General features: G+C 54.1%; 1 protein-coding gene across 6 annotated transcripts in view; it reads right to left on the bottom strand.

Annotated features, from left to right (window-relative positions):
• The window catches only part of PISD (phosphatidylserine decarboxylase), a 54852-nt gene that overhangs the window by 7564 nt on the left and 20223 nt on the right, over nucleotides 1–27065 (bottom strand). For 2 of the 6 annotated variants that reach the window (XR_011167122.1, XM_069081547.1), the window contains exons 3-4: nucleotides 26399–26574; nucleotides 101–266 (exon numbers count right to left, since the gene is read on the bottom strand). Coding sequence is in view for 5 of the 6 variants with exons in the window: in XM_069081547.1 (XP_068937648.1) it covers nucleotides 101–266; nucleotides 26399–26574 (342 nt within the window). In the remaining variant the exon portion in view is untranslated. Of the gene's footprint in view, nucleotides 1–100; nucleotides 267–2918; nucleotides 3116–3528; nucleotides 3637–8759; nucleotides 9016–26398; nucleotides 26575–27065 lie in introns of those variants that run through there. The other 4 variants (XM_069081550.1, XM_069081549.1, XM_069081551.1 and 1 more) reach the window with 4 other exon arrangements.

Raw genomic sequence — 27065 nt, 5'->3', positions numbered from 1 at the left:
CTCCTCTCATCCCTACCTAAACTCCCTAGACCATTTTGCCTTGGGCCAGCTCTGCAGACAGAGCCCAAGTCCGCACCACGTGGGCTCAGCATGCACTTACCCTGCTCACAGGCCTCCATCCTACTCTGCTCAGAGGCTTAAGGGCACCGAAAGGCAGAAGGTAATAGAGGATTGTGAGAGGCCAGGAGCGGAGTTTCAGAGCAGGCCTAGACATGCAGCTGAGCTGGCCCAACCTTCTCCTTAGGGCCAGCTGGGGGAACTGCAACCTGTGGGATCACATACAGGGGTATAAATGAAGGCCTCCTGGGGGTGCCAGGCCACATCTGGGCAGAAGCTGCTCTGGTGCCTGACACCCCAGAGCATAAGAGGGTGGCCCCTGGGCAAGTCCCTCCGGCTTCTTGGAGTGGCTGAGGAGGCAGTGACTAGAGCAGAGATGGCTCCCCAGCCCCTGTGGTGGTGCTACGGCCAAGTCGAGCTAACGTGCTGCTCTGGCTGAGGGCTCTGTGGTGGAGAGAAAGCAGCAGAGCTGTCCTCTGCCCTGGGGCCTCCTGGGGCTGTGGGCCTGCTCTGGCTGTAGAGGAATCTGGAGGGCCAAATTTCACAGGTCATTATCTGGGTGTCCTAGATTCGAATCCTGCCTCTGTTGTGTGGCTTTGGAGACCTGTTTCCTCATTATAAAATGCATGGGGTGGCCTTGATGGTCTCCCAGGTCCCTCCCAGCTGCAGACAGAGGAACCCAGACTCAGCAGAAGGGAACCTGCTACCCAGCATCTCCTAGCTCCGAACGATCACACAGAACCAGCCAGCCCTCGAGGCTCTGCCTCCCGTTTTGCCATGCTGCTGGCTGGTCCCTAGCTTCCTCCTCCAAGCAAGGGGGCTTGGCTGAATGATGGTCTGGGATTCAAGAGGCAGAAGGATCAAGCTTTCCTTTGGAAAACACCTCCAAGCTCATTAGCATGCAGCTAGCAAGGCCTGAGAGCTCTGCTGCCCAGTGCCAGCGGCGCCCCCTCCCCTTCCTTAGCATCAGGGTTAAGGTGCTGATGCACCAGCTTCTGCCTACGCCCCAGGAGCCCTAGGGTTCTCCAAGATAGGAAAGAGCTGCTGGAATAACACCTGGGCTCCCATCCTGGGGCCATCGGCTGAGTGGCTGCTCCCTGAATTCTACACGCCCTGGGCAGGGTCCCGAGCTGCTAGGAGATGAAGAGAGGGCAGCGCAAGGCCCAGCCTGCCACAGAGGGATCACGTGGACAGGGAGAGAGGCCACCCAGAGAACCTCAAGCTTGGCATCCCTTCCCCTCTCAGGGCGTCCCCTTCCTGTCCAGAGCTATCACCTGGGCTACCCCTCTAACACCTGGGCAAGCTGTTTCCCTCTCTGGGCCTCAGTTTCCACATCTGCAAAATGAGAAAGTTGGATGGAACCATAGATCACAGCCTCAGCTTTTCCCCACGTGAACAAGCATCTGCAGGTCCTTCCTCCCAAGAAGGGGTGCCCACTGCTCCCCAAGACTCCCACTCCAACCTTGGACAGTCTCTTGGGCAGTTTCCTCTGACATCTCAAACAAATTTCCACCACCTCTTCCAGCTCAAGACGTTGCCCACTGCTTCATGGTCATTCTCTCCCGACTCTGCCGCCCCACGACTGGACTGTCACCTCCCTGTGGATGGGGTCTGCCGGGGCCTTCCTGCCTCCTCCCGCGGTAGGTCGTCAGCATCCCCACCAGCACGGTCACACCACAAGTGTGGGGAGAGGCCGTGGGATGAGGCAGACAGTTCTGGTGCCCACACAAGTCAGGAGCCCAGGCTAGCTCTATGCATTCAGGACTGAAGCCTGGCCACCTTTGATCCTGACTGTGGAGCTGTGGGCAGGTCCTCCCCTCTCTGAGTCCAGTATCCTAAGTAGGAAATGAGCTGGGGAGATGAAGGCTGGCACTGCCCATATCCCTGGACTTTGTGCAGACAGGGCTATGCAAGCTTTCAAATGCCCTCCAGGACCTGAAGCCAGCGGAGGCAAGCTTGCCATCCACCCAGCCAGAACCACTCTGGCCTCAGAGACAGCAACACTGGGCATCCCCAATATGTACCTCAGTTTCCTCATCTATCAGCTAAGGATTAGCCTCGACCTCAAAGGCCAGTCCTGCAACTAGGATTTCTAGTGAGTCCTAAAGAAACCAAGCTTTTGCTATCTCTGGTGCAAATTCAGGTATTGGAATGACTCCAGGAAGGAAACAAGGTTTGGGGCCGATTTAAGAGGCAGCCAGGAGGGATGCTTGGGCCATGGAGCCGAGATGAGCAGTTCCCAGGGGCCTTCCCCAGCTGCTCGGCAGCTCCAGAGGGGCCGGCCAGGCCAGGGAGCTCAGCTAACATCCCCCACTCCCTCCTCTCCTCCTCCCTCCTCCCCCTTCACTGCAGAGGACAATGGACCAATCCCTGTAGAGCTGCAGCTTGGCAAGCGCTCCAGATCCCCCCTCTCCAACCCCTCCACCTCCGCTTCCGAGGAAGGGGCCGCCAGGCTCATTCTTCCCTTCCCAGGGCCGAAGGTTGGGAGGGGGGAAGGGGAAGGGTCCTCTCGCTGGCTCTGGACAAAGCCACCTCTGAAGGGGAGAAGCAGCTGCCTAAGGAGCTTTAAGGGTGACTGGGCCACACAAAAGTCCTCTGGCTGCCCCCACCAGCGCTCTCCATCCTCGTCCCCCTTCCCTTCTCTCCCCATGAAGAAACGCTAGATGGTACCTGAACCGTGCTCTCCTACTGGCTGCACCCCCGGCCGAGCCCAGCGGGCCGGGCCCCTCCAGCCTCGGGGGCTGCTGCTCCCCGGCCCAGCTGCTGCACCTTCCCGCACGCGGCCTCCGGACATGAATCTGAACTTTGTGGAGGTTGTAGCAAGGGGGAGGAGGGTTAGATAAAGCTTTAGAGCATCTCACCATTTCCCCTTGTGAAGGTCTGCTCCTTGCAAGGTGTTTGACTGACACATCGTCAGGGTTGAGGGTTTAAGTCTCTCCCTCGCCTTTGTTTTTTCTTCTCCCCTCCCCCAGCACGGGAGGGAGAACGGGCTGCCAGCGCGCTCCTAATGCCCCCGCTCCATTAGGCAGGTCTGGTAACTTGGCCGCGAGGGTCCCGGCTAGTGCAAACAAACACACCCAGCCCGCGGTGAGTCGGGGAGGCTGCCTACCACACACCGGGACAGCCCCATGCCCCTGCGCCCGGGCGAGTGCGCGGCCAGCTGGCCTTGGCCGGCTCTCCCAGGAGCCAAGCTGAGCTGGGCCAGCGGGGAAGGGGGGGGAGGGCGGCGGGAGGAGGGGAGGACAGTAATGCCATGCTCGGGCTCTGCACTGCTCTGGAAGGCTGAGCAGCAGGATGGAGGGGCCTCCCACTGCCCGCTCCTGCAGCCACCAGGGCCCAGCTCTGGGGCTCACGAGGGGCTCTCGCTACGCCTGAGGACGCGGGTCCTGGAGAATATGACTGGCGGGGAGGGGGGCAGAGGGGAAGGACCAAGGCAGAACCTGGGGGGGGGGGGGCGGAAAACAGGCAGACCTCAACTCCTAACGGTGGGAGCTGTCCTACGGGAAATGGCGAAAGGGCACGAGCCTGCACTGGTACCAAGTTCAAATTCAGTCTCAGATGCCTCCTGGTTATGGGACCCTGCAGAAGTCACTTAACTTATGCCTGCCCACCCCACATTCTCCTCTAATGTAAAATGGGAATAACAGCGCCTCCCTCCCAGGACCGTGGTGAGGATCAACTGCGACAATATTCGGGAAGTGTCCAGTTCAGTGCCTCCTTAAGAGGATTCCCTCCCTCCTTCCTTCCTTCCTTCCTTCCTTTCCTCCCTCCCTCCCTCCTTCCTTCCTCCCTTCCCTTCTTCTTTCCTTCCTTTCCTCCCTCCCCCCTTCCTTCCTTCCTCCCTTCCCTTCTTCTTTCCTTCCTTCCCTCCCTCCTCCCTTCCTTCTTTCCTTTCTCCCTCCTCCCCCCCAGAGGGAGGTCCCTGCACACACACACCCTGGCCCCCTGGGGCCAAGGCCAGGAGCCAGGGATGTGGAGGGCAACCAGCTCTGGGGCTGGGGGCAGGGAGAACACAGAACCACACCAGCCACGGCCCAGGTGGGCCAGGCCCTAGGAATTCAGCTCGCTCAGAGCCTTCCGAGGCCCTCAGCTCCAAGCCTGGAAGCTTTCCCCCCACCTATCCCCCTCTCCTTTGGGGGATGCTGTCACCTCCCTAATCCTAGGCCACTGGGTCAATAAGAGCCTTGGCCTTCCCTGTCTGGATCTCCACTTCCCTGCAGAGACGGCAGAGGGGGCCGTGGATTCTCTAGCCAATGGTCCCGGCCCGGTCCCCCACCAGGAGTGCATGAACAGTGTGCTGAGGCCCAAGTCTCTGCCATGGGGGCCTACTCTTCCAGACCCCTCTTGGATGAGCCCTCCTCCAGCTCCCCACACAGCAGAGGGGAGCACAAGCCCTCAGATGGAGGGAGCAGATTCTGTGCTCTAAACAGTCTTAGCTATTGCTCCCCAGGAATCCCTTTGTGACTGTGTAAGACCAAGAAGGCACAAGCAGGCTAAACGGGACGTTCTTGGCTCGAGAACTGTCAGACTCAGTCACAGACATGATAAAGATGGGTTTCTGAGATGCCCTGAAGACCACTCGTTCCCCAGGGTGAAGGAGGTGGGGGTGATGCGGGTAGGTATGCTGGGCAGGGCTGCTGGAAGGGTCAGCTGCAGAGTCGGGCCCTCCTTCTGCCTCTTCACATCCCAGCAGGAATGCTGCCATCCCAGCTCTGCCGAGAGGCCGACTGCAATCAGAGGCCTCCAAGCAAGCTCACCTCCCCAGACCTTCATGGGAAGCGGTGACTGGGCCAGCCCCTTTGTCAAATACTGGCCAAAGGATCTGGGGCATCAGGCCCAGTGACTGGGGAGGAGGAGGCCGGGGCTCTCCCTGCAACATCAACTATGCTGCCCGGGGACGGGGTTCCTCCTTGGGAGTATCAGGTAGCACTCGCTAAATTGGTACCATCCTACTGACCTCGTTCTATACTCGCCAAGCCATCCCACCACTGGCTGTACCCGCACAGCACACCACCAGACACAACATGGCCTGACTGCTGCTGGAAACTCCACGCCCTCCCTGGGAGTTGGGTCAGAAGGGAAGCAAGGAGGCATCGAGCCGGGGAAAGGGACACCAGGTTCCTCCAAGGACCCGAGCCACACTTGTGGCCTCTATCACACTATCAGTCTCCTAGGTTTTCAGAGGGCTAGAGAATCAAAGAAAAAGTCTAAGCTTTCAGAATATCCGCACCGCCATGATTTGCCCAAGGGGGAACACGATATTCTTGTGCCCATTTAGGCAGATGAGGAACTGAGGTCCCCAGGTGTGAAGTGGCCAGCTGGGGCCTAGAGTGCAGACTTCCTGGCTGTCCCCGGGCCCCTGGGGCTGTCAGGAGAGGCACCAGCTAGGTGACTAGGCCAAGGACTCCCACCTACAGAGCTTCCGGCTAAGGATGCATCCTGAACACCCAGAGGGGGGTCAAGGCAGAAAAGGGATGACATCAGTGGTGGATCAGGGCGTGGGGATAACTGCTGTGTCTCTTTTTTCAGATGGACTGGTCCCTCTATTTTAAAGATAAGGAAACAGAGCAAGAGAGATAAAGCTACTGGCCCCTGGGCTCAGAAGCCGGCAGGCAGAGCCAGCCCTATTCCCTGGGGCCCCAGCATCTTTCTCTTTACAGATGCAGTCTCTGAACAGCCTGGGCCAGGTAGGCTGGATAGGGCAGAGAGCGAGGGAATTCTCTCTTACCCTGACTCAAGGGAGAGCTTCCTAGGGGGAAATCCCACGAAGAATTCTCTAATAGGTAGCAGCTGACCGCCCAATGACCAGCCCTGCTTGGCAGGTCAGTCACCCAGTAACCCCACGTAATCACCCTTCTTACTCCATCCAAAGGTCTTCCCTAGTGGGTTCAGGGGACACTAAGCCTGAGGATTTAGAGGCCAGGATTAAACGTTCAGAGAGGCTTTAAACCAGGACAACAGGCTGGACATTTACAAAGAGCCTTGCTCCCAGCCCAAGGACAGCCCAGAGAGTTGGAGGTGCTGGCAAGGACCCCCGCGTGGCAGCACTGCTGGACCACTCAAGTACCAGGACGGGCCCATCCAAAGGCAACGACATCGTTCTATGTGTAGTGCCTTCCAAGCAGGCCCCTGGGGGGCTCACAGGGGAAGGCGGTACCTTCCTCCAGTCCCTTCACTGCACATGAGCTCCTCCATGGCAGGGGACCTGGGGCCCTGCTTGGAACATCTTTTAAATGTACAAAATAAAAGGGAATTTAAAAAATTTAGAAGGGAGACCAAAGGGCAGTGAGAGCAAAGTTAACTTTCTATCCTAAATTCAGAGAGCCCTTGGAGGGGAGGGCAGGGGAGAGGGGCACCCAGGGATGCCAAGCTGAGCTTCTGTCTAGAGACTCGCTCTCTCCATAGGGGAGGATGTCAGGAGCCACCAAGCCCCAGCCTAACAAAGGGTCCCTGAGCCTCCCCGGGGCCCTCCAGGGCCAGGGAGTTCTCTGCCTCTCAAGGCTGCCAGCCTGCCTGCCTGTGTAAACCTCTAGATACCAGGTATTTCCTGACACTAAGCCTGTCTGCCCAGAATCACAGAAGCAGTAAGCTGGAAAAGGCCTGCCTGCCTGCCACCAAAGGAGTCTCCACCAGAAAACATCACCAAGTCTGGCCCTGGGGTGGTCAAGGGAAACCAGGCAAATCCCTCCTCCCCACAACAGGCTTCAGAAAGACCATGGTCTGCAAGCCCTGTCTTCTCCAGGTTCCCTTTGGCCATTTCCCACAGCTAGTCCTGACCCCAGTTACCTGTGGCCTACGGAAACTGCAGAAGCCAATCCCCTGGATAAGGGGGCCAGGGGCCAGGTCATGGCCTGCATCCCTGTCCACTGAACAGAGGACAGCTATTAATTCTGCCCACCTCTATCCCCTCACCTATCATCCTCATTCATCTGCCAGCCTTGGCCCCAAACATCTGCTGCCTGTGCCCACACACCAAACCCACCCTGCCTGGAGGGAGATTGGCTGCCACCACAAAGTCTGCCAGGAGGAACCCCCAGTGTCCCCAGTCACAGCCGCTCCCTGGGAACGAGTGAAGGGCCTTTGTGGAGGCTTGCTCTCGAGGGGGTCAGCCTGGCGCAGGTGGGCCGCACTGCCGGGCTGGGGAAGCCATCAGACCCATACCTGCTGAGCAGGGAGGCAGGGCCCCTTGGGGAGTAGTGGAACATTCCAACTGATGAATGCCTCGGCCCACAGGGAAGAGGGGAGGGGCAGGGCTAGCCAAAGGGAGGAAGTGGTGGGGTCACACAGCACCTGAATTTCCACACTGACTCTTTGGGGCCCAAAGCCCAGGTACCCAGGGAGGTGGGAGGGGGAAATGTGGCTTGAGCAGTGCCTGTCCTCACCCTTTGGGTGACCCAGGTCACAAGGGGGGTGAGCAGGGTGCTGGCACTCCCAGAGGCCGGGCTTTATCTCCAATTCTGGCCTCAACAGTCTCCACCAAAGCAAGGAATGAAGTGGTTAAAATGTCAAGTAGCCCCATGCCCGATGCCAATGGGCTCAGCTGTGTGGAGGCGGATGCCCGCATGCAGCTACTTAGGGCGCTCTGGCAGTGCGAGCAGGAGAGGACAGGAAGTGTAGCCAGGAGGGCTGGGGAAGGGGAAGCGGCCAGAGCTGACAAACTTTCCTTTACAGTGAAGAAAGCCCTTCCCCTCCTCCCTGGCCACAAAGAAGGAAGGTGGGAGGCCGTGGTGACTGTGGGCCTTGGGAACCACCTGATTACTACCTAGCTATGAACCACAGAAACGGGGGGAGGTCTGGGATTGGGGTGCACAGAGGAAATGAGCCTGAAGAATGAGAACAGCCTGCTGCTGTCTGCATGACCGAGCAGCCTAGGGGCAGGGGAGACCAGGGGAGAACAGTGAGGTCAGGGGAGGCCAGGGGAGACTGGGGGAGATAGGGGAAGCCAGGGGAGACCAGGGGAAGCCGGGAGAGACCGGAGGAGGTCAGGGGAAACCAGAGGAGACCAGGGGAGACCAGGGGAGGTCAGGGGAAGCCAGGGGAGACCGGGGGAGATCAGGGGAAGCCAGAGGAGACCAGGGGAAGCTGGGGATATCAGGGGAGGCCAAGAGAGACTGGGGGAGGTCAGGGGAGACCAGAGGAGGACGGGAGAGGCCAGGGGAGACTGGGGGAGACCAGAGGAGGCCAGGGGAAACTGGGGGAGACCAGGGTAGGCTGGGGGAGGCTGGAAGAGGCCAGAGTCCTCCTTTCTGCTGCCCCTCCTCACATCCCTGACTGGGTCCCTTAGTAAAAGGAGATGGAACTCAGGGTCCCATGGCCCACCACAACTCCTTGGGTGGGAGAGAAGAGCAGCCCCCTCCCCCTGCCCAGGCTGCTCAGGGTCCAGAAGCAGCCTGCCCTGAGGCAGTATCTGCAGAGCTTCCGGGGAGGAAGGGAAGAGAAGGGAGGGAGGAGGGGAGAGCGGGGAAGGCGGTCAGAGCCAGCCAGGGCAACTCTCAGGAAATGGACTACCGTCATTTCAGCCCCAGAGGGTGGGGGAAACCCCAGGCAACGTTGTCCCAACCTGGGCCGCGTTGTCTGCCCGGCACAAGAGCCCCCGGTCTGTGGCCCAATTCCGGGCATCAGTCCCTGTGGGCCTGGGTCCTGGCCCCTCCCAGCACCCCCCTCCCCGCCAGGAGGCCCCTGCCGTCCCAGCAGCTGCTCACTTCCAAAGGCCGGCTGAGCTTCTGGACTGGTCCCTCTCCCTGCTCCGTCCAGGGGCAACTGGGCCGGCTCCGGGCGTGGTGGGGAGCCCTCCCTCAGGTCCACAGGCCCTGGGGGTGATGGGGCTCAGGTTTCAGCCATTCAGGCGGGGCTGGGGAGGGTGGGGGCCGTTAAAGTGCCCCACCAAAGAGCTGCCTCTCTCTCCCCCACGCCCAGAGGCACCTCTCCTCTTTAAGGGGAGGAGTCAAGGCCCAGGAAAGCTGAAAGAAAGTGAGGAGGGGACTAGCCTCCTGACGTCATGCTGCCCAGGGCTGCAAAGCAGCAGACTCATCTCAGGGGCTCGGCTGCCCAGCAGGGAGCCCGGATGGCCAAAAAGGAAGCCAGGGAGCTGGGCGGGGGCAGGGGCCTCTGCTCCTTCAGCCACAGATCAACTCTCCCTCCCTTCTCCCCCTCCCCCCCCCCACCCCCCGCAGGTCCTGGTCCACATGCAGGCCCATGAGAGCAAGGGCCACACCATGCCGGCACTGCCCCTCAATGCAACCAGCTGGGAGACGCTCTGCTCACAACGACCCAGGGAAACTGACCAAGCTAAAGCCAAAGGAACTTAGGGCTTCCCTAAACCCAAGGCGTCACAGGAGACCCCCAGCTCGGCCCCTCCCAGAAGGGGGGGGGGTAGGGAGCTGCAGGAGGGAGGCTTCATGGAAGAGCCTGAACCCACAGGGGCACTAGGGCCAGGAGGAGGATGGGGGAGGGTGGCGCCAGGATCAGTGACCACAGGAGCTGAGGCCTGGGGGCAACAGCATTGTCCAAGGTCTCACAGCAAGTGGGTGTCTGTGTCTCTGGTGCCCCACCTTTCCAGAGCCTGCAGAGCCCCCGGAGAGGGGCTCAAGGGCTCCAGCCTTAAAACTCCCCGCCCCAATCCAAAATGGCCAAGAATCTGGAAAAAACTCCAATGGTGTCTTTCTTACAGATGAACAAATAGGTCCAGATGAGGGAAGGGCCGGTGCTTATGTCAGGGCAGCCAAGGAAAGGGAGCCACACTATTATCACTGCCATTCTACAAACAAGGAAAGGCAGCTCCCACAAGTCACAGAACGCGCCCACACTTTCTGCTCTGTTTGCCCACACTGCAAAGGCCCTGTGGCAGAGTGCAGGACTTGGACTCCAAGAGAGCTGGATTCAAGTCCCACCTGACATGCTAGCAGAATGATCCTGGGCCTCAGTTTCCCCATCTGTACAATGAGGGGATTAAATGCTATCACCACTGAGGCCCTTTCCAGCTCTACATCCATGACCCTAAGGGGCAGGAAATACGATGTTACTGATCTAGGGACATCTCAGACAAAGAAAATCACTCAGTGCTACAGCTGGCTGGCTGGGATGGCATCGCTTCTAAGGCAGGGTCAGGTTAAAGGCCCTCCCTCGTTTCTGTAATGTTCTGTCAGTACAAACCTTCACAATCTCCCCATCCCTCCTCTATCTTTGCTCATGTTTTCCTCCACCCAAAATGTCATCCTTATCTTAATGGAGCTGTGAACTAGCCCAGCCATTCTTGAAAATCACTGAGAACTACGCCCAGAAAGCTACTAAACTACACACATTCTTTGACCCAGCAATATCGCTGCTAGGTCCGTAGCACCAGAAAATGTATAGATATAGACGTACACCAATACTGATACTGGATACTGGGGAGATGCTCATCAATTGGGGAATGGCCTGAAAAGATAACAGAATCCTACTGTGATGTCAGAAATGCAAAAAGGCTCAATTTCAGAGAAAACTGGGAAGACCTGTGTGAACTGATGCAGAGCAAAGTGAGCAGGACTGGTAAAACACCATCAGAAAGCCCAAGAGTTCCGACCACAATCCCAGAGCCCCTGGGAGGAAGCTCAGGGCTACCCTGCTCTCAACTCGCAGAAGCGGATGTGCCTTTCTGGACACCAACAGTGGCAGGCATACACATCTGAGACAAGGATTTGGGTTTTTCCTTTTTTCTTTTCATTGTGGGGAGAAGGGGAGAGAGAAAAGAAATGTGTGTTAATTGAAAATAAAGCAAACAAAAAATGAAGTCACACCAAAAATTAAATAAAATAAGATAAATGCCACGCTGTCCAAACCAAAGTGTCCCAATTCTCCACAGGCCTGCTCAAGTGCTACCTTCTCCTCCAGGAAGTCTTCCCAGACCACACAACCATATCACCCCCCCCTTTTAATTCAAATTTTTTCAGTTCTAAATTTTCTCCCTCCCCCCCACTGAGAAAGCAAGAAGAACAAAACTCATTACAAAGCTATATAGTCAAGGAAAAAAGGTTCTTGTATTAGCCCCCCCCCCCCCAAACACCACCCCCTGCGTCAGTCTGTGTCTGAGTGGTCAGCCCCACATCTGGAGGTGGGAGGCCTGTTTCAGCATGGGTCCTCTGCAACCAAAGTCAGCCATTTTTCATCAGCGTTGACTGTCTTTACAATATTGTTACTATATGAATTGTTCTCTTGGTTCCGCTCACCTCACTTTGCATCACTTCATACAAGTCTTTCCAGGATTTTTTGAAACCATTGCACTCAGCACAATGGTATTCCATCACGCTGATTTGCTATGTAGCCATTCCCCAACGGATGGCGCCAGTTTCCAATTCTTTGCTACCATGACCATAGCTGCTACTGATATCTGTATGCATACGGGTCTTTTCCTTCTTTCTTTGATCTCTCTGGAATGTAGACCTACTGGCAGTATAGCTGGATTAAAGGGTACAAACAGTTTAATAGCTTTTTGGGCCATATGTAGTTACATGTTGTTGTCTGGTCATTTTTCAGTTGACCCCATCTGGGGTTTTCTTGGCAAAGATACTAGAGTGGTTTGCCATTTCCTTCTCCAGCTCCTTATACAGTTGAGGAAACCAAGGCAAACAGGGTGAAGTGACTTGCCCAGGATAACAAAGCCAGTAGGTATCTGAGGCTAGATTTGAACTCGGGAAGTTGGGTCTCTTGACTCGAGGCCTGGCACACTATCCATTGCGCCACCTAGCAGCCATATAGCATTATATATGTATGTATGTGTGTGTATTGTTCCGAATCACTTTCCAGAACACCCACTGCCTTTCTCCCCACTGAACTCCTAAAGGATTTATTTCCATCACAATCCCTTGGCACTCTGGGGAGGAACCACAGCTTTCCTCTCTGTGACTTGGGTCTGTGACAGAAGAGAAAAGGGAGGCACAGAAATGTGTGCAGAGCTAAACTCCAGGTTAGAAGAACCCCCCCCCCCCCCCCGCACCAAACACGGCTTCAGAGCAGAGCTGTGCATAGCGCTCTGCATGGCAGAAATCTTCCCAAGACCTAGCAGGCAGTTCAGAACGAGCCCCCTGAGAGGCACACCAAGCGGCCCCTCACGTGTGCCCGGCGCTGGACAGGGAGGCCTGGAATGTCGGTGGAGTGCTTTACACAGATGCTGAAAGTGTCTCACCTGTCCCCCTGATGATGAGCTTGAGGAAAAAGAAGGGACCTCACTGGAAGCCAGGATTTAAAGGCACAAGGAAACCAGAGATTGCTGAGTGCACCCAGGAAGGGCCACCCCAATGCTTCCCTCCACCAGGCCGTCTCATTATGAAAAAGAACTCTTTGCCAAGGCCTCACAGATACTCAGAATGTCAGAGCTCCAAGGGCTCAGAGAGCCGTCCGGGGCCACTCCCTGCCGCCTCCTACAGGAACTTACTCACAGTCACACAGCATGCTAATGGCTTCTTTTTTAACCAGAAAATGATGTCCACACTATGAAGACTCTCCAGTTGCTGCAAACTACACTGGACATTTCTTGGAAGTCAGCGATGTGCGGTGGCCCAGGGGGTGCCATGTGGGGATTAGAGCAGGCACCCTGGTCTGGTTTGGGGTCCTGTGGAGCATGACCTGCTGACAGCAGGAAGTATGAGAACACTTATGATGGACAGCTCAAGGAGAACATCCAAGCCATCCTCTGGACCATGGGAAAACAAAGTTATCTTAGGATTATTCCTTTGAATCAAAAGTCCTTAGGCTCCTTAACTATCTCTCAGTTTGCCCAAAATTCAAAATGGGGGGGAGGGTCAATTATATTTATAGGATCAATGAAAGCTAGAGGTGAAAGGGACCAGAAAGAACATTTACAGAAGACATTGGCCCAGTGCACTGAATGGAACTGTCTGTGACTTCAGAGGCGTGCTAACAAAATGGGACCAGTGAAAATTAGTTGTTTAATGTGGAAGATGGAACAGACAGAAAACAAAAGGCAGATTAGACCCTGGTCTTTTGGCGGACCACAAGCTGCTTCCACAGTAGCTGAAAAGGCTGGTTTTCCAAGAGTAGGGAGCTGCCGTCCCTCACAGGCTGCACCTTGGCCAGACCACGCCATGTGCCCTGTCCAGCTCGGGAGGGCAGGAGAATCAGGAGGCCCCTCTCTACCTGCTCCAGCACCAGCTCCAGCAGACAGCCTGCCCCCGGCAGCCCCATTTTCTTATCTTCCATCTCTCCTTGCCCACTGGCTCCTTCACTACCATCTACAAACAAAGCCAGGACTCCCATTCTCTTCCCTCAGACCATCCATTCCCACGGAATCTCCCCAGTAAAGCACTTAGTACAGTGCAAGGGATCCAGCAGGTGCTATCTAAGTGCTCATTCCCTTCCCTTCCCTTCCTTGAAAAGGCCTCACTTTCTCTCCTCTCACTCTCAATCCGGCTTCTGACCTCATCATTCCGCGGCTCTGTTCTCTCCGGTGACCAGCGGTGTCTCCTCACTCCTCGTCCCCCTCAGCCTCTCTGCAGCTTCTGACTCAGCTGGAGGCTTTCTCTTCCCTGATCTCTCTTCTCTCCAGGCCTTCAGGGCACCCTTCCCTCTCTCGTGGCCCCCTTCCTCTGGCTGCTCCTTCTCAGTCACAGGCTACACCCACTAGCCCTGGGCGCGCACGCTGCCTCCCTATCTAGATGTGAGCTCCCTGAGGGAAGGGAATGTCCTCCTTTGCATCCTCAGCCCTCAGTGCAATGCTGGGCACATAGCAGGCACATAAGCTTTAGCAATAAGAGAAGAAAAATAAATGGAAGGAATTAGAACAGGCCAAGAAGAGATTAAGCTATCTCTCTTTGCAGATGATATGATGATCTACCTAGAGAATCAAGTAAAAAACTACATGAAATAATAAGTAACTTTAGCAAAGTTGCAGGACATAAAATAAGCCCACATAAATTCTCAGCATTCCTATACATTACTAACAAAGCCCAACAATGAGAGATAGAAAGAGAAATTCCAGTGAAAGTTACTGTAGACATTACAAAATATTTGGGACTCTACCTGCCAAAACAAACCCAGTGACCATATGAACACAATTACAAAACATTTTTCATAAAATTAAGTCAGGCCTAAATAACTGGAAAAACATCAATTGCTTGTGGGTAGGCCAAATATAATAAAAATGAAAATTCTAACTAAATTAATTTATTTATTCAATATCATACCAAACTACCAAAAAGTTGCTTTATAGAGCTAGAAAAATTACAACTAAATTCGTCTGGAAGAACAAAAGGTCCAGAATATCAAGGAAATCAAAGAAAAGAAATCCTAGGGAACCAGCAGAAGCAGATCTTAAACTGTATTATAAAGGAACAATCATGAAAACGACTTTGTACTGGCTAAGAAATGGAGTGGTGGGTCAGTGGGACAGGCTAGGTACACAAGACACAGCAGTCAATGACTACAGTAATCTGCTGTTTGATAAACCCAAGGACCCCAGCTTCTGGGACAAGAACTCACTATCTGACAAAAACTGCTGGGAAAACTGGAAAACAGTATGGCAGAAACTGGGCATAGCCCAATGTCTGACACCATGTGCCAAAATAAAGTCAAAATGAGTACATGAGTTAGAAATAAAGGCTGATACTATAAGCAAACTGGGAGAGCAAGGAACAGTTTACCTGTCAGATTTATGGAGAAGGGAAGAATTTATGACCAAACAAGAGATAGAGAACATTATGAATAATTTCCATTACATTAAATTGAAAAGTTTTTGTATAAACAAAGCCAATGCAACCAAGATTAGGAGAGAAGCAGAAAACTGGGAAAGAATTTTTACCACTGTCTCTGAAAAAGGCCTCATTTCTAAAACATACAGAGAACTGAGTCAAACTTATAAGAATACAAATCATTCGGGGCGGCCAGGTAGCACAGCGAGTAAGAGCACTGGCCCCAGTGTCGGGATGACCTGAGATCGAATCTGGGCTCAGACACTTAGCACCCACCCAGAAACACCTGGCCGTGTAACCTTGAGCAAGTTACTTAACCCCGATTGCTTATTAAAAAAAAAAAATACAAATCATTCTGCAATTGACAAATGGTCAAAGAATATGAACAGGCAGTTTTCAGAGGAAGAAATTAAAGATAGCTATAGTCATAAGAAAAAATGCTCTAAATCACTATTGATTAGAGAAATGCAAATCAAAACAACTGAGGTACCACATCTCACCTATCTGATTGGCTAACATGGCAAAACAGGAAAATGATAAGTGCTGGAGAAGATATGGGAAAATTGGAACACTAATGCATTGTTGGTGGAGTTGTGAACTGATCCAACCATTTTAGAGAGCAATGTGGAACTATGCCCAAGGGGCTATAAAAATGTGCATACTCTTTGATCCAGCAATGCCACTTCTAGGGCTATACTGGAATGGAGATCATACAGATGGGAAAAGAACTGGAATGGACAAAAATATTTATAGCAGCTCTTTTTGTGGTGGCCAAGAAATAGAGATTGAGGGCATGCCCGTCAACTGGGGAATGACTGAACAAGTTGTGGTTTATGAATGTAATGGAATACTAATGTGCTATAAGAAATGAGGAGCAGGCAGACTTGAGAAAAACCTGGACTTCTATGAACTGAGGCTGAGTGAGGGGCACAGAACCAGAACAGGTACAGCCACAGTGTGTGACAACTAACTTCGACAGACGTGGCTCTTCTCAGCAATGCAAGGTTCTAAGAATTCCAAAAGGCTCATGATGGAAAATGCCGTCTACATCCGAGAAAGTCACGGAGTCTGACGACGCAGTGAAGCAGACTATCTGCTCTCTCTCTTTTGTTTCTTCTTTCTTGTGGTTCATTCCATTGGCTATAATTCTGCTTTACAACATGACTAATGTGAAAATATGTTTAATGTGAATGTATGTGTAGAGCCTATATCAGATTGCATACCGTCTTGGGGAGGGGGGAAAGATTTAAAACTCAAAAGCTTGTGGAACTGAATGTTGTAAACTAAAAATAAATCAATTTTTTAAAGACAGAAATGCTTATTAAAAAAAAAATTTTTTTTGAGGGGAAGGCAAGGCAGTTGAAGTTAAGTGATTTGCCCAAGGTCACACAGCTAGTTAAGTGTCAAATATCTGAGGCCACACTTGAATTCAGGTCCTCCTGACTTCAGGGTCAGTGTTCTATTTGTTGTGCCACCTAGCTGCCCCAAGAAATGTTTACTGACTAAAAGAATGAAAAAAAGGGCCTCCAGATCATGCTATATACAAAGGCTGGCTGAAGGTATTTGGAATGCTGAACTTGGAGAAGAAGAGAATCGTGGGCTAAATGAGAGGCCTCTTCAAGGAAAGACCATCACAGAGAGAAGAATGAGCCTTGTCCTGCTTAACCCCATGATAGGACTAGGAGCAGAAATAAACAGAGGCAGGCTGTGCAGCAGAGGCAGGGAGGTGCCCGCGAGCAGAGGCTGGAGGCCCTCACCTAGGAGGAGAGCTCCTTGTCTAGGCGCAGGCTCATCAATGGCCTCCATGCTTTCATCCCAGTTCGGGTAAATAAGCAAACGGCAAGTCTGGCTGGAAAAGGCCTGGGAACTGGAGGAAAGTGAACACAGCTGTGGCATTATGGCACTAAGTACTTAATACACTGTGGGAACCTGCTAAACTAATGTCCTTGCAGAGTGTGAAAATAACAGCAGTTCTCATGTCCACATTAAGTCAGAGTCTGTGAAGGGTCCCGGGCACACTGACGACAGCTGATCCTTGATGCAGGATCATGGAGTTGGTCCCATTTCAGAGATGAGGAAACTGAGTCTCAGTGAGGTCCAGTGGCGGCCCAGGGTTCTGATACCGGCTGGAGTCTGGGTCTTAGCAGCACTCCCCCCACTGCCCCAGTGGCCTCTCCTGGACCACAGCCGAGCATGGTGGAGGCACTGTGCTAAGTGCTGATGGAGGAGACAACAGGCAAGTGACAGATATGGGAGGATGTGGAGAAAGTCTTGGAGGGAAGACTAAGGTTAATGACCGGGTCAGGCTTCTTGCTGAAGGTGGGGCTTTAGCTGAGAGCTGAAGGAAGCCAGAGAAGCCGGGAGGCAGAGATGAGGAGGGAGAGGGATGTCACCAAAGCGCTGAGTATGTGGAGGAGAAAGGCCATGAAGGCAGCGAAGACCCAGGTCCTGAAGGGCTCTAGCGCCAAGCAAGAAGCAACAGAGCCCCTGGAGTCTGGGCACTAGCCTGCCTCCGGAGAGCTGGGGGCAGGTGCTGAACGGACAGCAGACACCAACAGGGGCAGAAAGGCTGAACTGCTAGGCCCCGAAGGGAGCTACTGGCCTGGAATCAGAAAGACGTGGTTCCTCTCACCCCCATCCCTGAGTCTGCCTTATTGCCCTGACACTGTAAAAGTCCTGGCCCTCTCATGGGGAATTCAGGGCTCAGGCTGCAATTTCCCAGGGAAAATGTCAGGCTCAGAAGCTCTGTACCACACCTGACCTGCACGGCACTAACCCAGGCCTCTCAGCCCTCGGGGTGCCATCCCAGGCTGACAAACCTGTCTGCCTTCCCCTAGAACAGCTACCCCTCTCCCACCTCCCTATGGCTGCAATTCCCTTCGGTAAGCTCATCCTAAGCCCCTATGATGTGCCAGCCACAGGTGGTGGGGACACAAGGACAGAAAGGAAAAAAGTCTCTGGCCACGAGTTTATGTTCTTCTTAGAGAAAGTAACTCAGAGACAAGTTGACAGAAAATATATGAAAAGCACCGAATAATCTGTCAGGGGGGAGGGGAGCCCAATTAGGCAGGGCCCGAGCTGAGTAGGGACACTGAGTGAGGCCCAGGGGAGGAGCACAGGGGACAGTCTGTACAAGGCTCAGAGGCGAGGGACAGGAGGTCATATCCAAGGAGCAGCAGGCAGAGCCATTTGGCTAGGACACAGAGTGCATGTGGGTAAGAATGTGAAAGAGAGGGCGGACCGCACTGTGAAGGGCTCTAGATCACACAGAGTTGGGCTCTCCTCCTAGGGGCAGCTGGGAGCCAGGGATGTTTCTAGAGCAGCAGCGTATGTGGCAGGGCCCATGATGAGGAGAGCAACCAGGAATGGGAGGAAAAGGGAAGGGAGGTGAAAAGTGCCCCAGAGACAGAAACCACAATCCTTGGAGAGTGACGGGAGATGGTTGGCAGATGAATAGATGAGGGGCACACTTTGGCAGGAAAAGGAAAATGAGGAAGGAGGCATCTAGGGGGAAAGGTAAATAGTCCTGTTCTGAATGTGAGATTGAGGTGTCCAGGGGACAACCAGGGGCAATGTCCAGCAGGCGAGCGGTGCGGAGGGCTGCCTGTGCAGATACAGGAGTCACCCATGTTTCCTCATCTGTAAAATGAGGCAGTGGGATTCTGGGGGAGGGGGTTTAGGTCAGGGCTGGGCACCTGCGGCCTCAAGGCCACCTGTGGCCCTCTAGGTTCATGGGTACGGCCCTTTGACTGAATCCAAACTTCCCAGAACATATCCCCTTCATAAAATGATTTGTTCTGTCAAACCTGGACGCAGCCAAAGGCCGCACCCGAGGACCTCAAAGGCCACATGTGGCCTGGAGACCGCAGGTGGCCCAGCCCAGGACCAGCTCATCCCCATGCGGCACTGCTTTGGCTATGTCTAAAGCAGTCTGCCTGGAAGGCTCTCCCTCCTCTGCTCTGACTACTGACCTCTCTGGCTTCCTGGCTTTTCAGTCCTGACCAACTCTCCATGACCCCATGTGGGTTTTTCTTGGCAGAGATCCTGGATTGCTTTGCTGTTTCCTTCTCCAGCTCTTTTTACAGATGAGGAAACCGAGGCAGACGGTGAAGTGACTTGGCCAGGGTCACCCAGCTAGGCAGTGTCTGAGGCTGTATCTGAGCTCAGGTCTTCCTGCCTCCAGGCCCAGCGCTCTGTGCACCATGGTGCCACCTGGCTGCCTTTAAGTCCCAGCTAACGTCCCATCTGCTACAGGAAGCCTTCCATGGCCTTCCCCCGTTAAGCAGTCCCCATTTCTCCTGTACAGGCCTGGCTCCGAACATGTTTGCTTGTTGCTGCCCCCATTAGATTGCAAGCTCCTTGAGGACTCACCTCTTTCTTGGTGTCCCCGGGGCTTAGCACAGTGCCTGGTACACAGGACGCACTAAATAAGTGGTTACTGACCAACGGGGGCCGCCATTGCTCAAGTCACCCAGGAGGAAGGGCAGCGGCAAGCACAGATGGGCCACGCCTGTAGGGTAAGGGGAGCCTGCAGTCAGACCGAAGCCTATATGCATGTCTCCACAGTTCCCTGCAGCGGGCTTTCCCTGGGCAACATCAGGTACCGCCAGAAGGGCAGAGGCTGGGAGGCAGGGCCCAGGGATAAGCCGGACCCTCTACTGCTGGCACTGGGCAGTGTCAGCACCCCACCCCACCCCCATAAGAACAGGAGGGCTGGTGACCAGATCACTGCCCTGGGAGCCCACACCCAAAGGCCAGGCTGGCTTTCCTGCCCATCTCTTCCACACGCCAACCTGCAGGGGGTTTCTTCCTAATTCTGAAGTGCAGGCATGAGGACAAGAGTCCAAAGGACCCTGACTTCTCAGGCTGACAATGCCCAGGGAAAGTGCGTTTGTTCCCCCTCCGTGAAGTCTGGACTCTCAGAAATGCCTGTTACCTTCGTGTCAACAGGACTCATGCTGCCAAGATGAGGAGGGCCCACGGAGCCACACTGAAGAGACTCTGGTGGGAACAGACCATGGCGTGGCATGGTACTCTGACACGAGGCCCCTCCTCCCCAGCGGAGGCATGGGCCCAGGAGAATCTGTCACAGATGCTCGACTGCTCTTTTACTGCTACTGGCCCCATGAAGAGGGATCTTTGGACCAGAAAGGTGCAAGAGAGATGTAAATGCCGCAGGAGAAAGATGAAAACATGGTGAAGGGAGGCCCCAATGCCCTATGGAGTCTCCATGGAGTCTGAGGGGGCAGAACCCCCCCACAGACGGTCACCAACCCAGTCAGTGAACTCTGTGGAGCCACAGAGCCTGGCATGGGGACAAAGGGCCTGATTTCTGAAAGGAGCAGAGGGTGGATCTGCAAATGCCCCCCATCTGGGCATCCTGCCTTCTACAGGAAGGGCCCCCCTTCCACGCCCTGAGTGGAGGCGCTCAGCAGAGGGAGGGCACGAGGCACACACGCACACGTGGCACACACATTCTCCTTGTCTAGAGCTTATGTGGACCTAGCTGTTGGCATGTTGTCTCCCCCACCGGACAGAGAGCTCCTTGGGAGCAAGAATAGCTCTTGCCTTTCTTCATACGCTCAGCACTTAGCACAGAGCCTGGTAAACAGTGGGGGCTTAATAAATGTTTACTGACTGACTTACGAACTGCAGTCAGACACTGTGGGTCTATAAGAGCTTGAAGTTAATCTCAGGTAAAATTTGAGAACGGACATCTAAAATTAAGACAGTCCCTAAAGGGCATCTGGTCCAACTTTATTTTACCCAGAGAGGAAACTGAAGGGTCAGGTCACCCAGCCAGGAGTGATCTCAAATCACATTTGAGGTGGGATTTGAACCTAGGTCTCCTGAGGGGCTTTCTAGGCCACCTTCCTTTTCTGGCCAAAAGACAGAGTCTCATGACTCAGACTGGTGTTGCCCCAGCACCTCACTGTGACAACGTGAGAAAGGGGAACGGCTGGTCACTCAGCACCGGGCTAGGGGGCTGACCCAGAGCACGTCAGGCTGAACAAGGCTCGTTTCTCTTTCAGACAGAAGGCCCAGGCTGGTGGGCCTAGACTTAGCCAAGGCTTCTGACAAAGGCTCATCTGGGATTGTAATGGGAATGTAAATTTGTAAGATCTTCCCTGCCCATAGGCTAAAGTGCACCTGGAGCCTGGGGTGGGAGGCTTGTTTTTCAGTAGATACTTCTTGATTGGCCAGTGAGTCAATAAGGTTGTTACATTCTCTGAGCCAGGAGAAGGCTATATAAGCCCTGATGTGAGGCTTTGTTTTGGGGCTCACTTTGAGAAGAAGTGTTCTGTGATTTGAACTGGATTCTGGGAAGCCATTGTCCAGAGCCCCCTGGCTTTGAAAAACCCAGATGTTGATTTGGTATGGATGTAATGGCTGGACAGTTTGGAAAGCTGTCTACTTGATCCGTTTCTGTTTTGATAATTCTGTCTGTATACTTTTAAGTTCGGGGTGCTGACCTTTTTCCCCTGAACTAGGTAAACGATACATGTTTGACTGATTAAAGTAAGCTTGTTAACCCATTTTGAGTTGCTTTCCTTTAACAAAGCAGATCCAAGAACCTGTGCTGGCAGCAAACCCTGAGGATGCTTGGGGGGCTTGCTGCTACAGGGATACAGTGAGGAAGTGTGGACTGAGCAGTAACAGCAATTAGTGGGGTCAGAGCTGTCTGAAACGCCACCTGAGGAGCAGTGGTGAGTGGCCCGATGCCAGCCTCGAAGCTGCTTGTAGGCTAGATGTGGCGCCTCCCCAAGCAGTGTGCCCCTCTCTTCTCCACGGACTCCACCATGAAGCCCTCTTGACATCTCCCAGTCCTTCAGGCCTGGCCCTTTCCGAGACTGTCTCGTCTTTGCCTCTGTTTCCTCAAGGACAATGGAAGTTTCTCCTTGCCTTGCCCAGAGCAAGCTTTTCACAATGCCCTGCTTCCTAAATGCCACTGATAGGCAGGACTCCTTCACTGAGGGCAGAGAGGAGCATGGATGGTGCAGTTAACAAGTCTGCAGGTGGCGCCTAACATGGGAGGGTGACAGAATGGTGTGGTTGTATTTTGTGCTTGGTTCTCAACAAGGACTGACATCAGGGAGGTGACACCATGACATGCCACTGAACAGGATTTAAGTTAGGCAGGGTCACCAGCCTCACTTTAACCTCCAGAGCCATCTGGGTCCAGGGGCCAGATATCGATTAGGATGCCTGGACATGGCCCAGGATGCAGTGGGGACTTTTCAAGCTAAAAAATGACAGGGGGAACAGTAGGTTAGAGTGGGCTGGAGAGAGAAAAACAAAAACGTGAACCCCAGCACTCAGGCTCAAAACATTAGCAACTCAAGTACTAGACAGAGAAGCCAGTCATACGTGGTGCCCACAGAGGCGTGTGTGCACAGGGGGCACACCTGAATGTGTATCTGAATAGAGGGCACGCACCCACACATGCACCCATACAGGACACTACACATGGACACGGCACTCATATGATGCACACATGAAGATATGTACAAATGCCCATTGCACACGCATATACACCCACCCACAGGATACAATGTGTGTGTGTGCACACATGTGGACATGCACATGCCATGTCACACACGGGACCAATGTGCACATGTTTGTGGCATTACACACATGCACGCATGTACACCCACATGTGCATGCTGCACGCACACAATGAACGCACATGGACGTGGCACACACACCAACACAATGAACACACACACATGGATATGGCACGCACGCACACACACACGGGGATCGCCCACGAGCACATGCTGTGCACACAGACGCACACACACCAGCAGCTCCAATGGGAATGCTGAGGTTTGAGAGTGAGTGAAGAGCATAAAGGGGTGACCAGAAAAAGGAAGAGAGATGCTGAGGAATCCCAGGCCCAGGCCAGGGGCCTTCCCTTGTGTCTGAAAGGCCTGGCCTGAGCCACCCTGAGGGGTGGCCTTGAAGGCCGGCCCCCTGAGCCGGGGAGACCTGCCTCTTCCTAGCAGAGGCTGAGCAGAAACCACTTGGACCTCCCTGCGCCTCAGCGTCCAGGGCTTGGCCTGAATGGCTTCCAGCACTGCCTCCGTGCTCCTACGATCCCCAACATCTGAAGACCTGGCAGACAGAAAAGGGACAACACACGGTGCTCCGAAGGCTGGGCACCAGGTGTGGGATTCCCCAGAGAAAGAACTGCCCGCACTCCTGAGCTTCCCCAGTGGAACAGGCTGACACGGCACAGCTCTCCCATCGGCTCCCTGCGGCCCAGCAGCCCCACTGTCCCCTCCTCCTCCCAACCGTGCCTAAGGCCAGCCTGGTTCCATCAGGGTCCTGTGGGCGCGAGGACACACTGCACCTGGAGCTCCCACAATCTCAGTCTTGGAGCTGGAAGGCAAATGGGAGCCGGCCTCACCGCACAAATACGGCAATTGTGCCCCGAGTTCCACGGGACTCAACTATCAGAGGCAGCTCTTCTCACGGCCCAAGGCCCTCTGACTGAGGCAGACGTCATCAGGCTCTGAGACGGCCCCAGCTGTCAAGACCCAGCAGCCACGGCGAGGAGTCGCCAAGGGCAGGGCTATGGGAAACAGAGTTCCAGCTTCTTCTGTGTTTTTTTAAGCACTAGGACGCTGACTTGTGGCCGCTTCTTGTTCTCTCTGGTGGGCAGGGCTCAGACATCCTCAGACCACAGCCTCTTCCCCAACGTCACAGGTTGGGAGCTGTTCCTCCATCGGCACCATCAGCCATTCCAGTGTGAAGTTCTAGGTGGGGCCACCTTTTGGGTGTGCCAAGGCCCAGAGGAGACTTGGGCTTCTGAGCTGGGGGTGGGAAGGGCTCCTCGTGGGCTGCACCATCCAGGTCCCCTCAGACACTCGTTCTGGGGAGGGGCAATGGGACAGTACAGCAAGGATTTCAGAAGCCAACGCGACTATGTGACTGTTCAGAAACCCTCCCAAACTTCTGATCCTTGTGTGATCACGATGGGTGGAAAGCGCACCAGAGACCTGCCTTCCTCACCTCATGGACCTGCAGCGAGCCCAGAGGGGAGAGGCAGGGCCAGGCCCCCAGGCTTACGGCTCTTCCCAATTCGGCTCCCCTGCTCCTGGTCATTTCCTGTATGTTCTTTTTTTTTTTTTTTTTTGCTTTTTGGAGGAGGAAGGCAGGGCAATTGGGGTTAAGTGACTTGCCCAAGATCACATGACTAGTAAGTGTTAAGTATCTGAGGCCAGATTTGAACTCAGGTCCTCCTGACTCCAGGGTCGGTGCTCTATTCACTGTGTCACCTAGCTGCCCTCATTCCTGTATGTTCTTACACTAAATAATGGCAAAGGGAAGAAAACATGTCCATGCTAAGTGTAAGCAGGTGCACTGAGAAAGATGGCTTGGGGAAAGGCAACATCAAAAATATGATGCAGGACAAAGCAAGAGTAGAAGAGGGGACAGGCTGGCAGGGAGGGGGATGTCTGGCAGACAGCTAGATATGTGCTGCTGAAACTTAAGAGAGAGGTAAGGGCTGGAATCCAAAGGGCTGAGTTTATAGCCGGAGCAAGGAGCCCCTAAAAGGCAGGCTTCCAAGGGAGAGAAGAAAGAAATGAAGACAGCTAAGGAAAGAATCTACACTTATGGGGCCAGAAGGAAGAAGTAAAGGAGAAGAGCCACAGAGGCAGACAGAGAGGCATCCAGCCTGGAGAGTGGCCACACCCAGCATGACGCGTGCACTTCTGCTGACCTACTGACTGACGATTTCAGGGTTCCATTGGGGCAGGCAGGCCCTGACCTGATGGCCCACATGTCGTCAGGGCTCTCAGATCGACCGATGCTTCCACCCCCCCGCGGCCTGATGCCTCACTGACCAGATGGTGTCTGCAGAGGGAGAAGCTGAGTGCCACAAGCCTCCTGGCTATGTGCTCTTGCTCTGTGAGGACACTCAGTTAAACACCTGAGTGAAGCAGGCACCGTGCTGACAACCCAAGCAGGGGCTGATATTCCTCCAGAGGTGGGGAAGGCCTTGAGGCCTACCTCCCCACACTCCAGCTCATCCCGCAGAATGAAGTGAACTTGAAGGGAGCAGAACAGGAAGAAGACGGACCTGAGGCTGAGAAAGGGAGGCCTGACCCTTGTCAGGAGGAAGAATGAGGACAGCTGTTCCCTCAGAGCTCAAAAGCAGATCTGGGGTTTCTCTTGTGAAGCTGGACATTCTAAGGAAGAAACTGCTGCTTGTCAAGAGAATGACCAAGGAGGGGGCCACCAAAGCGGCCGGGCAAGAGATGAGCGTCTCAGAGGGGCTGCTGGCAACTCCCTGCTTAGGGACCTGGGAACATCGGAGTTCCACTGTCTGGCCAGGGCAGAGCCTCCCAAGAGTTAGTGAAGGGAACGAGAAGCCCCCACCTGAGGTGAGGAGGGCCCACACCAGGGAGAGAAGGGGGACATGTGAAAGACGTGTGAGGAAGGTAAAATCCACAGGCCTCGGTAACAGACTCCATGAGGGGCAAGAGACGGAGGATGATGCCCAGTTGGGACTCCTGGAGGTGACATAAGATCCCAAGTGGAAAGAAGCCTTGGCCCTGGCCAGGGGGAAACCACACTTCCTTGCAGCCAGTGGCACAGAAGGGAAGAAGGGGGCCCAAACAAGGAAGTCCCGAGCTGAAGGGGAGGCAGCCTCCTCAAGGCAAAGTCTAACTATGGCTCCTCTGTCTGCAGTTGCCCACAAGCCCTCCACCTCCCATTCCCATCCCATGCCAATGAGCTTGCTCAGCCCACTCAGGAACCTACCTACCTACCTAGCCCCTCTCCTCCAAATGATCCCGTCCCAAACATCCTCTAGTAAGGAAGGCATGACACTATGAAACACATAGTCCTTCAAAAACGGCTTCAGCTGGGAGCCTTGACAGGGCTGCACCTGGGGTGGGAGCAGGGCGATGTGGGATCAGCATCTCACCAACCATGAGAACCATAAACAAATGGCTCTTCCACATTAGCTCCTTTTAGGAAAAACTAGATCAGCTTCCCACGGGAGGAAAGAAGGGCACAGACTGCTTTGGGAAGGGCAAATTCCATGACTGAAAACACCTCTGACCAAAAATACTTCCCAGAACCTGAAAACATCAAAGCTCTCTTGACTTGTTTTGCACAGACAGACTCTGGGGAATCATGGTCCTATGAGCAGGAAATGGGTGTGTCCAGCTTAAGTCACCACCCATGACACAGGCATCCCAGAGGCTGACAGGCATCTCACAGCAAAGGAATTGGGAATCTTCGTTCTAGCCCTTACTATGCTTATCCACATCACAAAACGGCCACACAACAATGCTCAAACATCAGACTGAGAAGCCTCAGGGCTGTGGTAGCAGAGATGCCAGGGAAACCACAGACAGCGGCCCTGAGTTACTAAGAGAACCACAGACAAGGAAGACTGAAGCGACCAGAAGACGGCCTGGCCCCGCGTGCGCCAGGCCCCACGTGCGCCAGCCACAGGAGGAATCTGCAGCTCTGGTCGGCTGGCTTTGTGTACGTGGGAGCCAGACTGAGACACTGCAATCAGGACAAAAGGAGGGGTTTCCAATTTAGGTTAGCACAGAGAAAGGGAGAGGGCAAGGGACAGTATTCAAGAAAAAGGAGCAAGATTACGCTATGTAGGTTACAAACATCAGCAAGGGTCCTACCTCCCACTCTCCTGCAAGCCTGGGTGGGACCTCCAGGCCCAGCCTCTCCAGCTGCCGATCCCTGTAATTCTCATACTGCCGGTACCCAGCATACCCGCCACCTGTGGCCACCACGAAATGGAAGGGGCGCAGGCGGAACAGTGCCCGGGAAGTGGCCGTGTAGAACGTCCTTGCATCTGTAACACAAGTCAGGTAAGTTGTGAGCTGGGGTGGCATGGCTCCAGAGCACGGTCAGACAAAGGGACCCTGGCCACGAGATGCCAGGGGAGGAGGAACCCTGAAGCCTAAGGACCTGCTGGTCTTCTAGGAGATCAGTGACACTGAAGATAACAACAAAACAGGCTGAAGCAGAGAGGAGAAATTTCTGGTCACAAAAGGCCTTTCCCTCTCCCAAGGTTATTTCCAAAAGGTGTAGCCAGAGGGTCCAATTGTCTCAATTCCTCCCAAAGAAATTCAGGTTTAATCTCATTCAGCTTCTGGTCCTGTTTTGCACCTGAACAAAGTTTAGAATGGGACCAAATAGGCCCCTTCAGCACCTGCCCCCCATCAGATTCTCAAAACTAAAAGAGCCGATTCAGTGACTGCAAACGGGGAGGGGGCAATGATACAGAACGCTACATTTCATTAAATCTCAACAGCTAGCGGAGCTCCCTGGTGTCCTCACCAA

This window comes from Petaurus breviceps, unplaced genomic scaffold, assembly GCF_028583685.1.
Source record: "Petaurus breviceps papuanus isolate PSGF00001 unplaced genomic scaffold, PetGlider_PUasm1.0 99, whole genome shotgun sequence".
In the NCBI taxonomy this organism is placed as follows: domain Eukaryota; kingdom Metazoa; phylum Chordata; class Mammalia; order Diprotodontia; family Petauridae; genus Petaurus; species Petaurus breviceps.
This window is presented reverse-complemented; position numbering and strand designations above follow the sequence as displayed.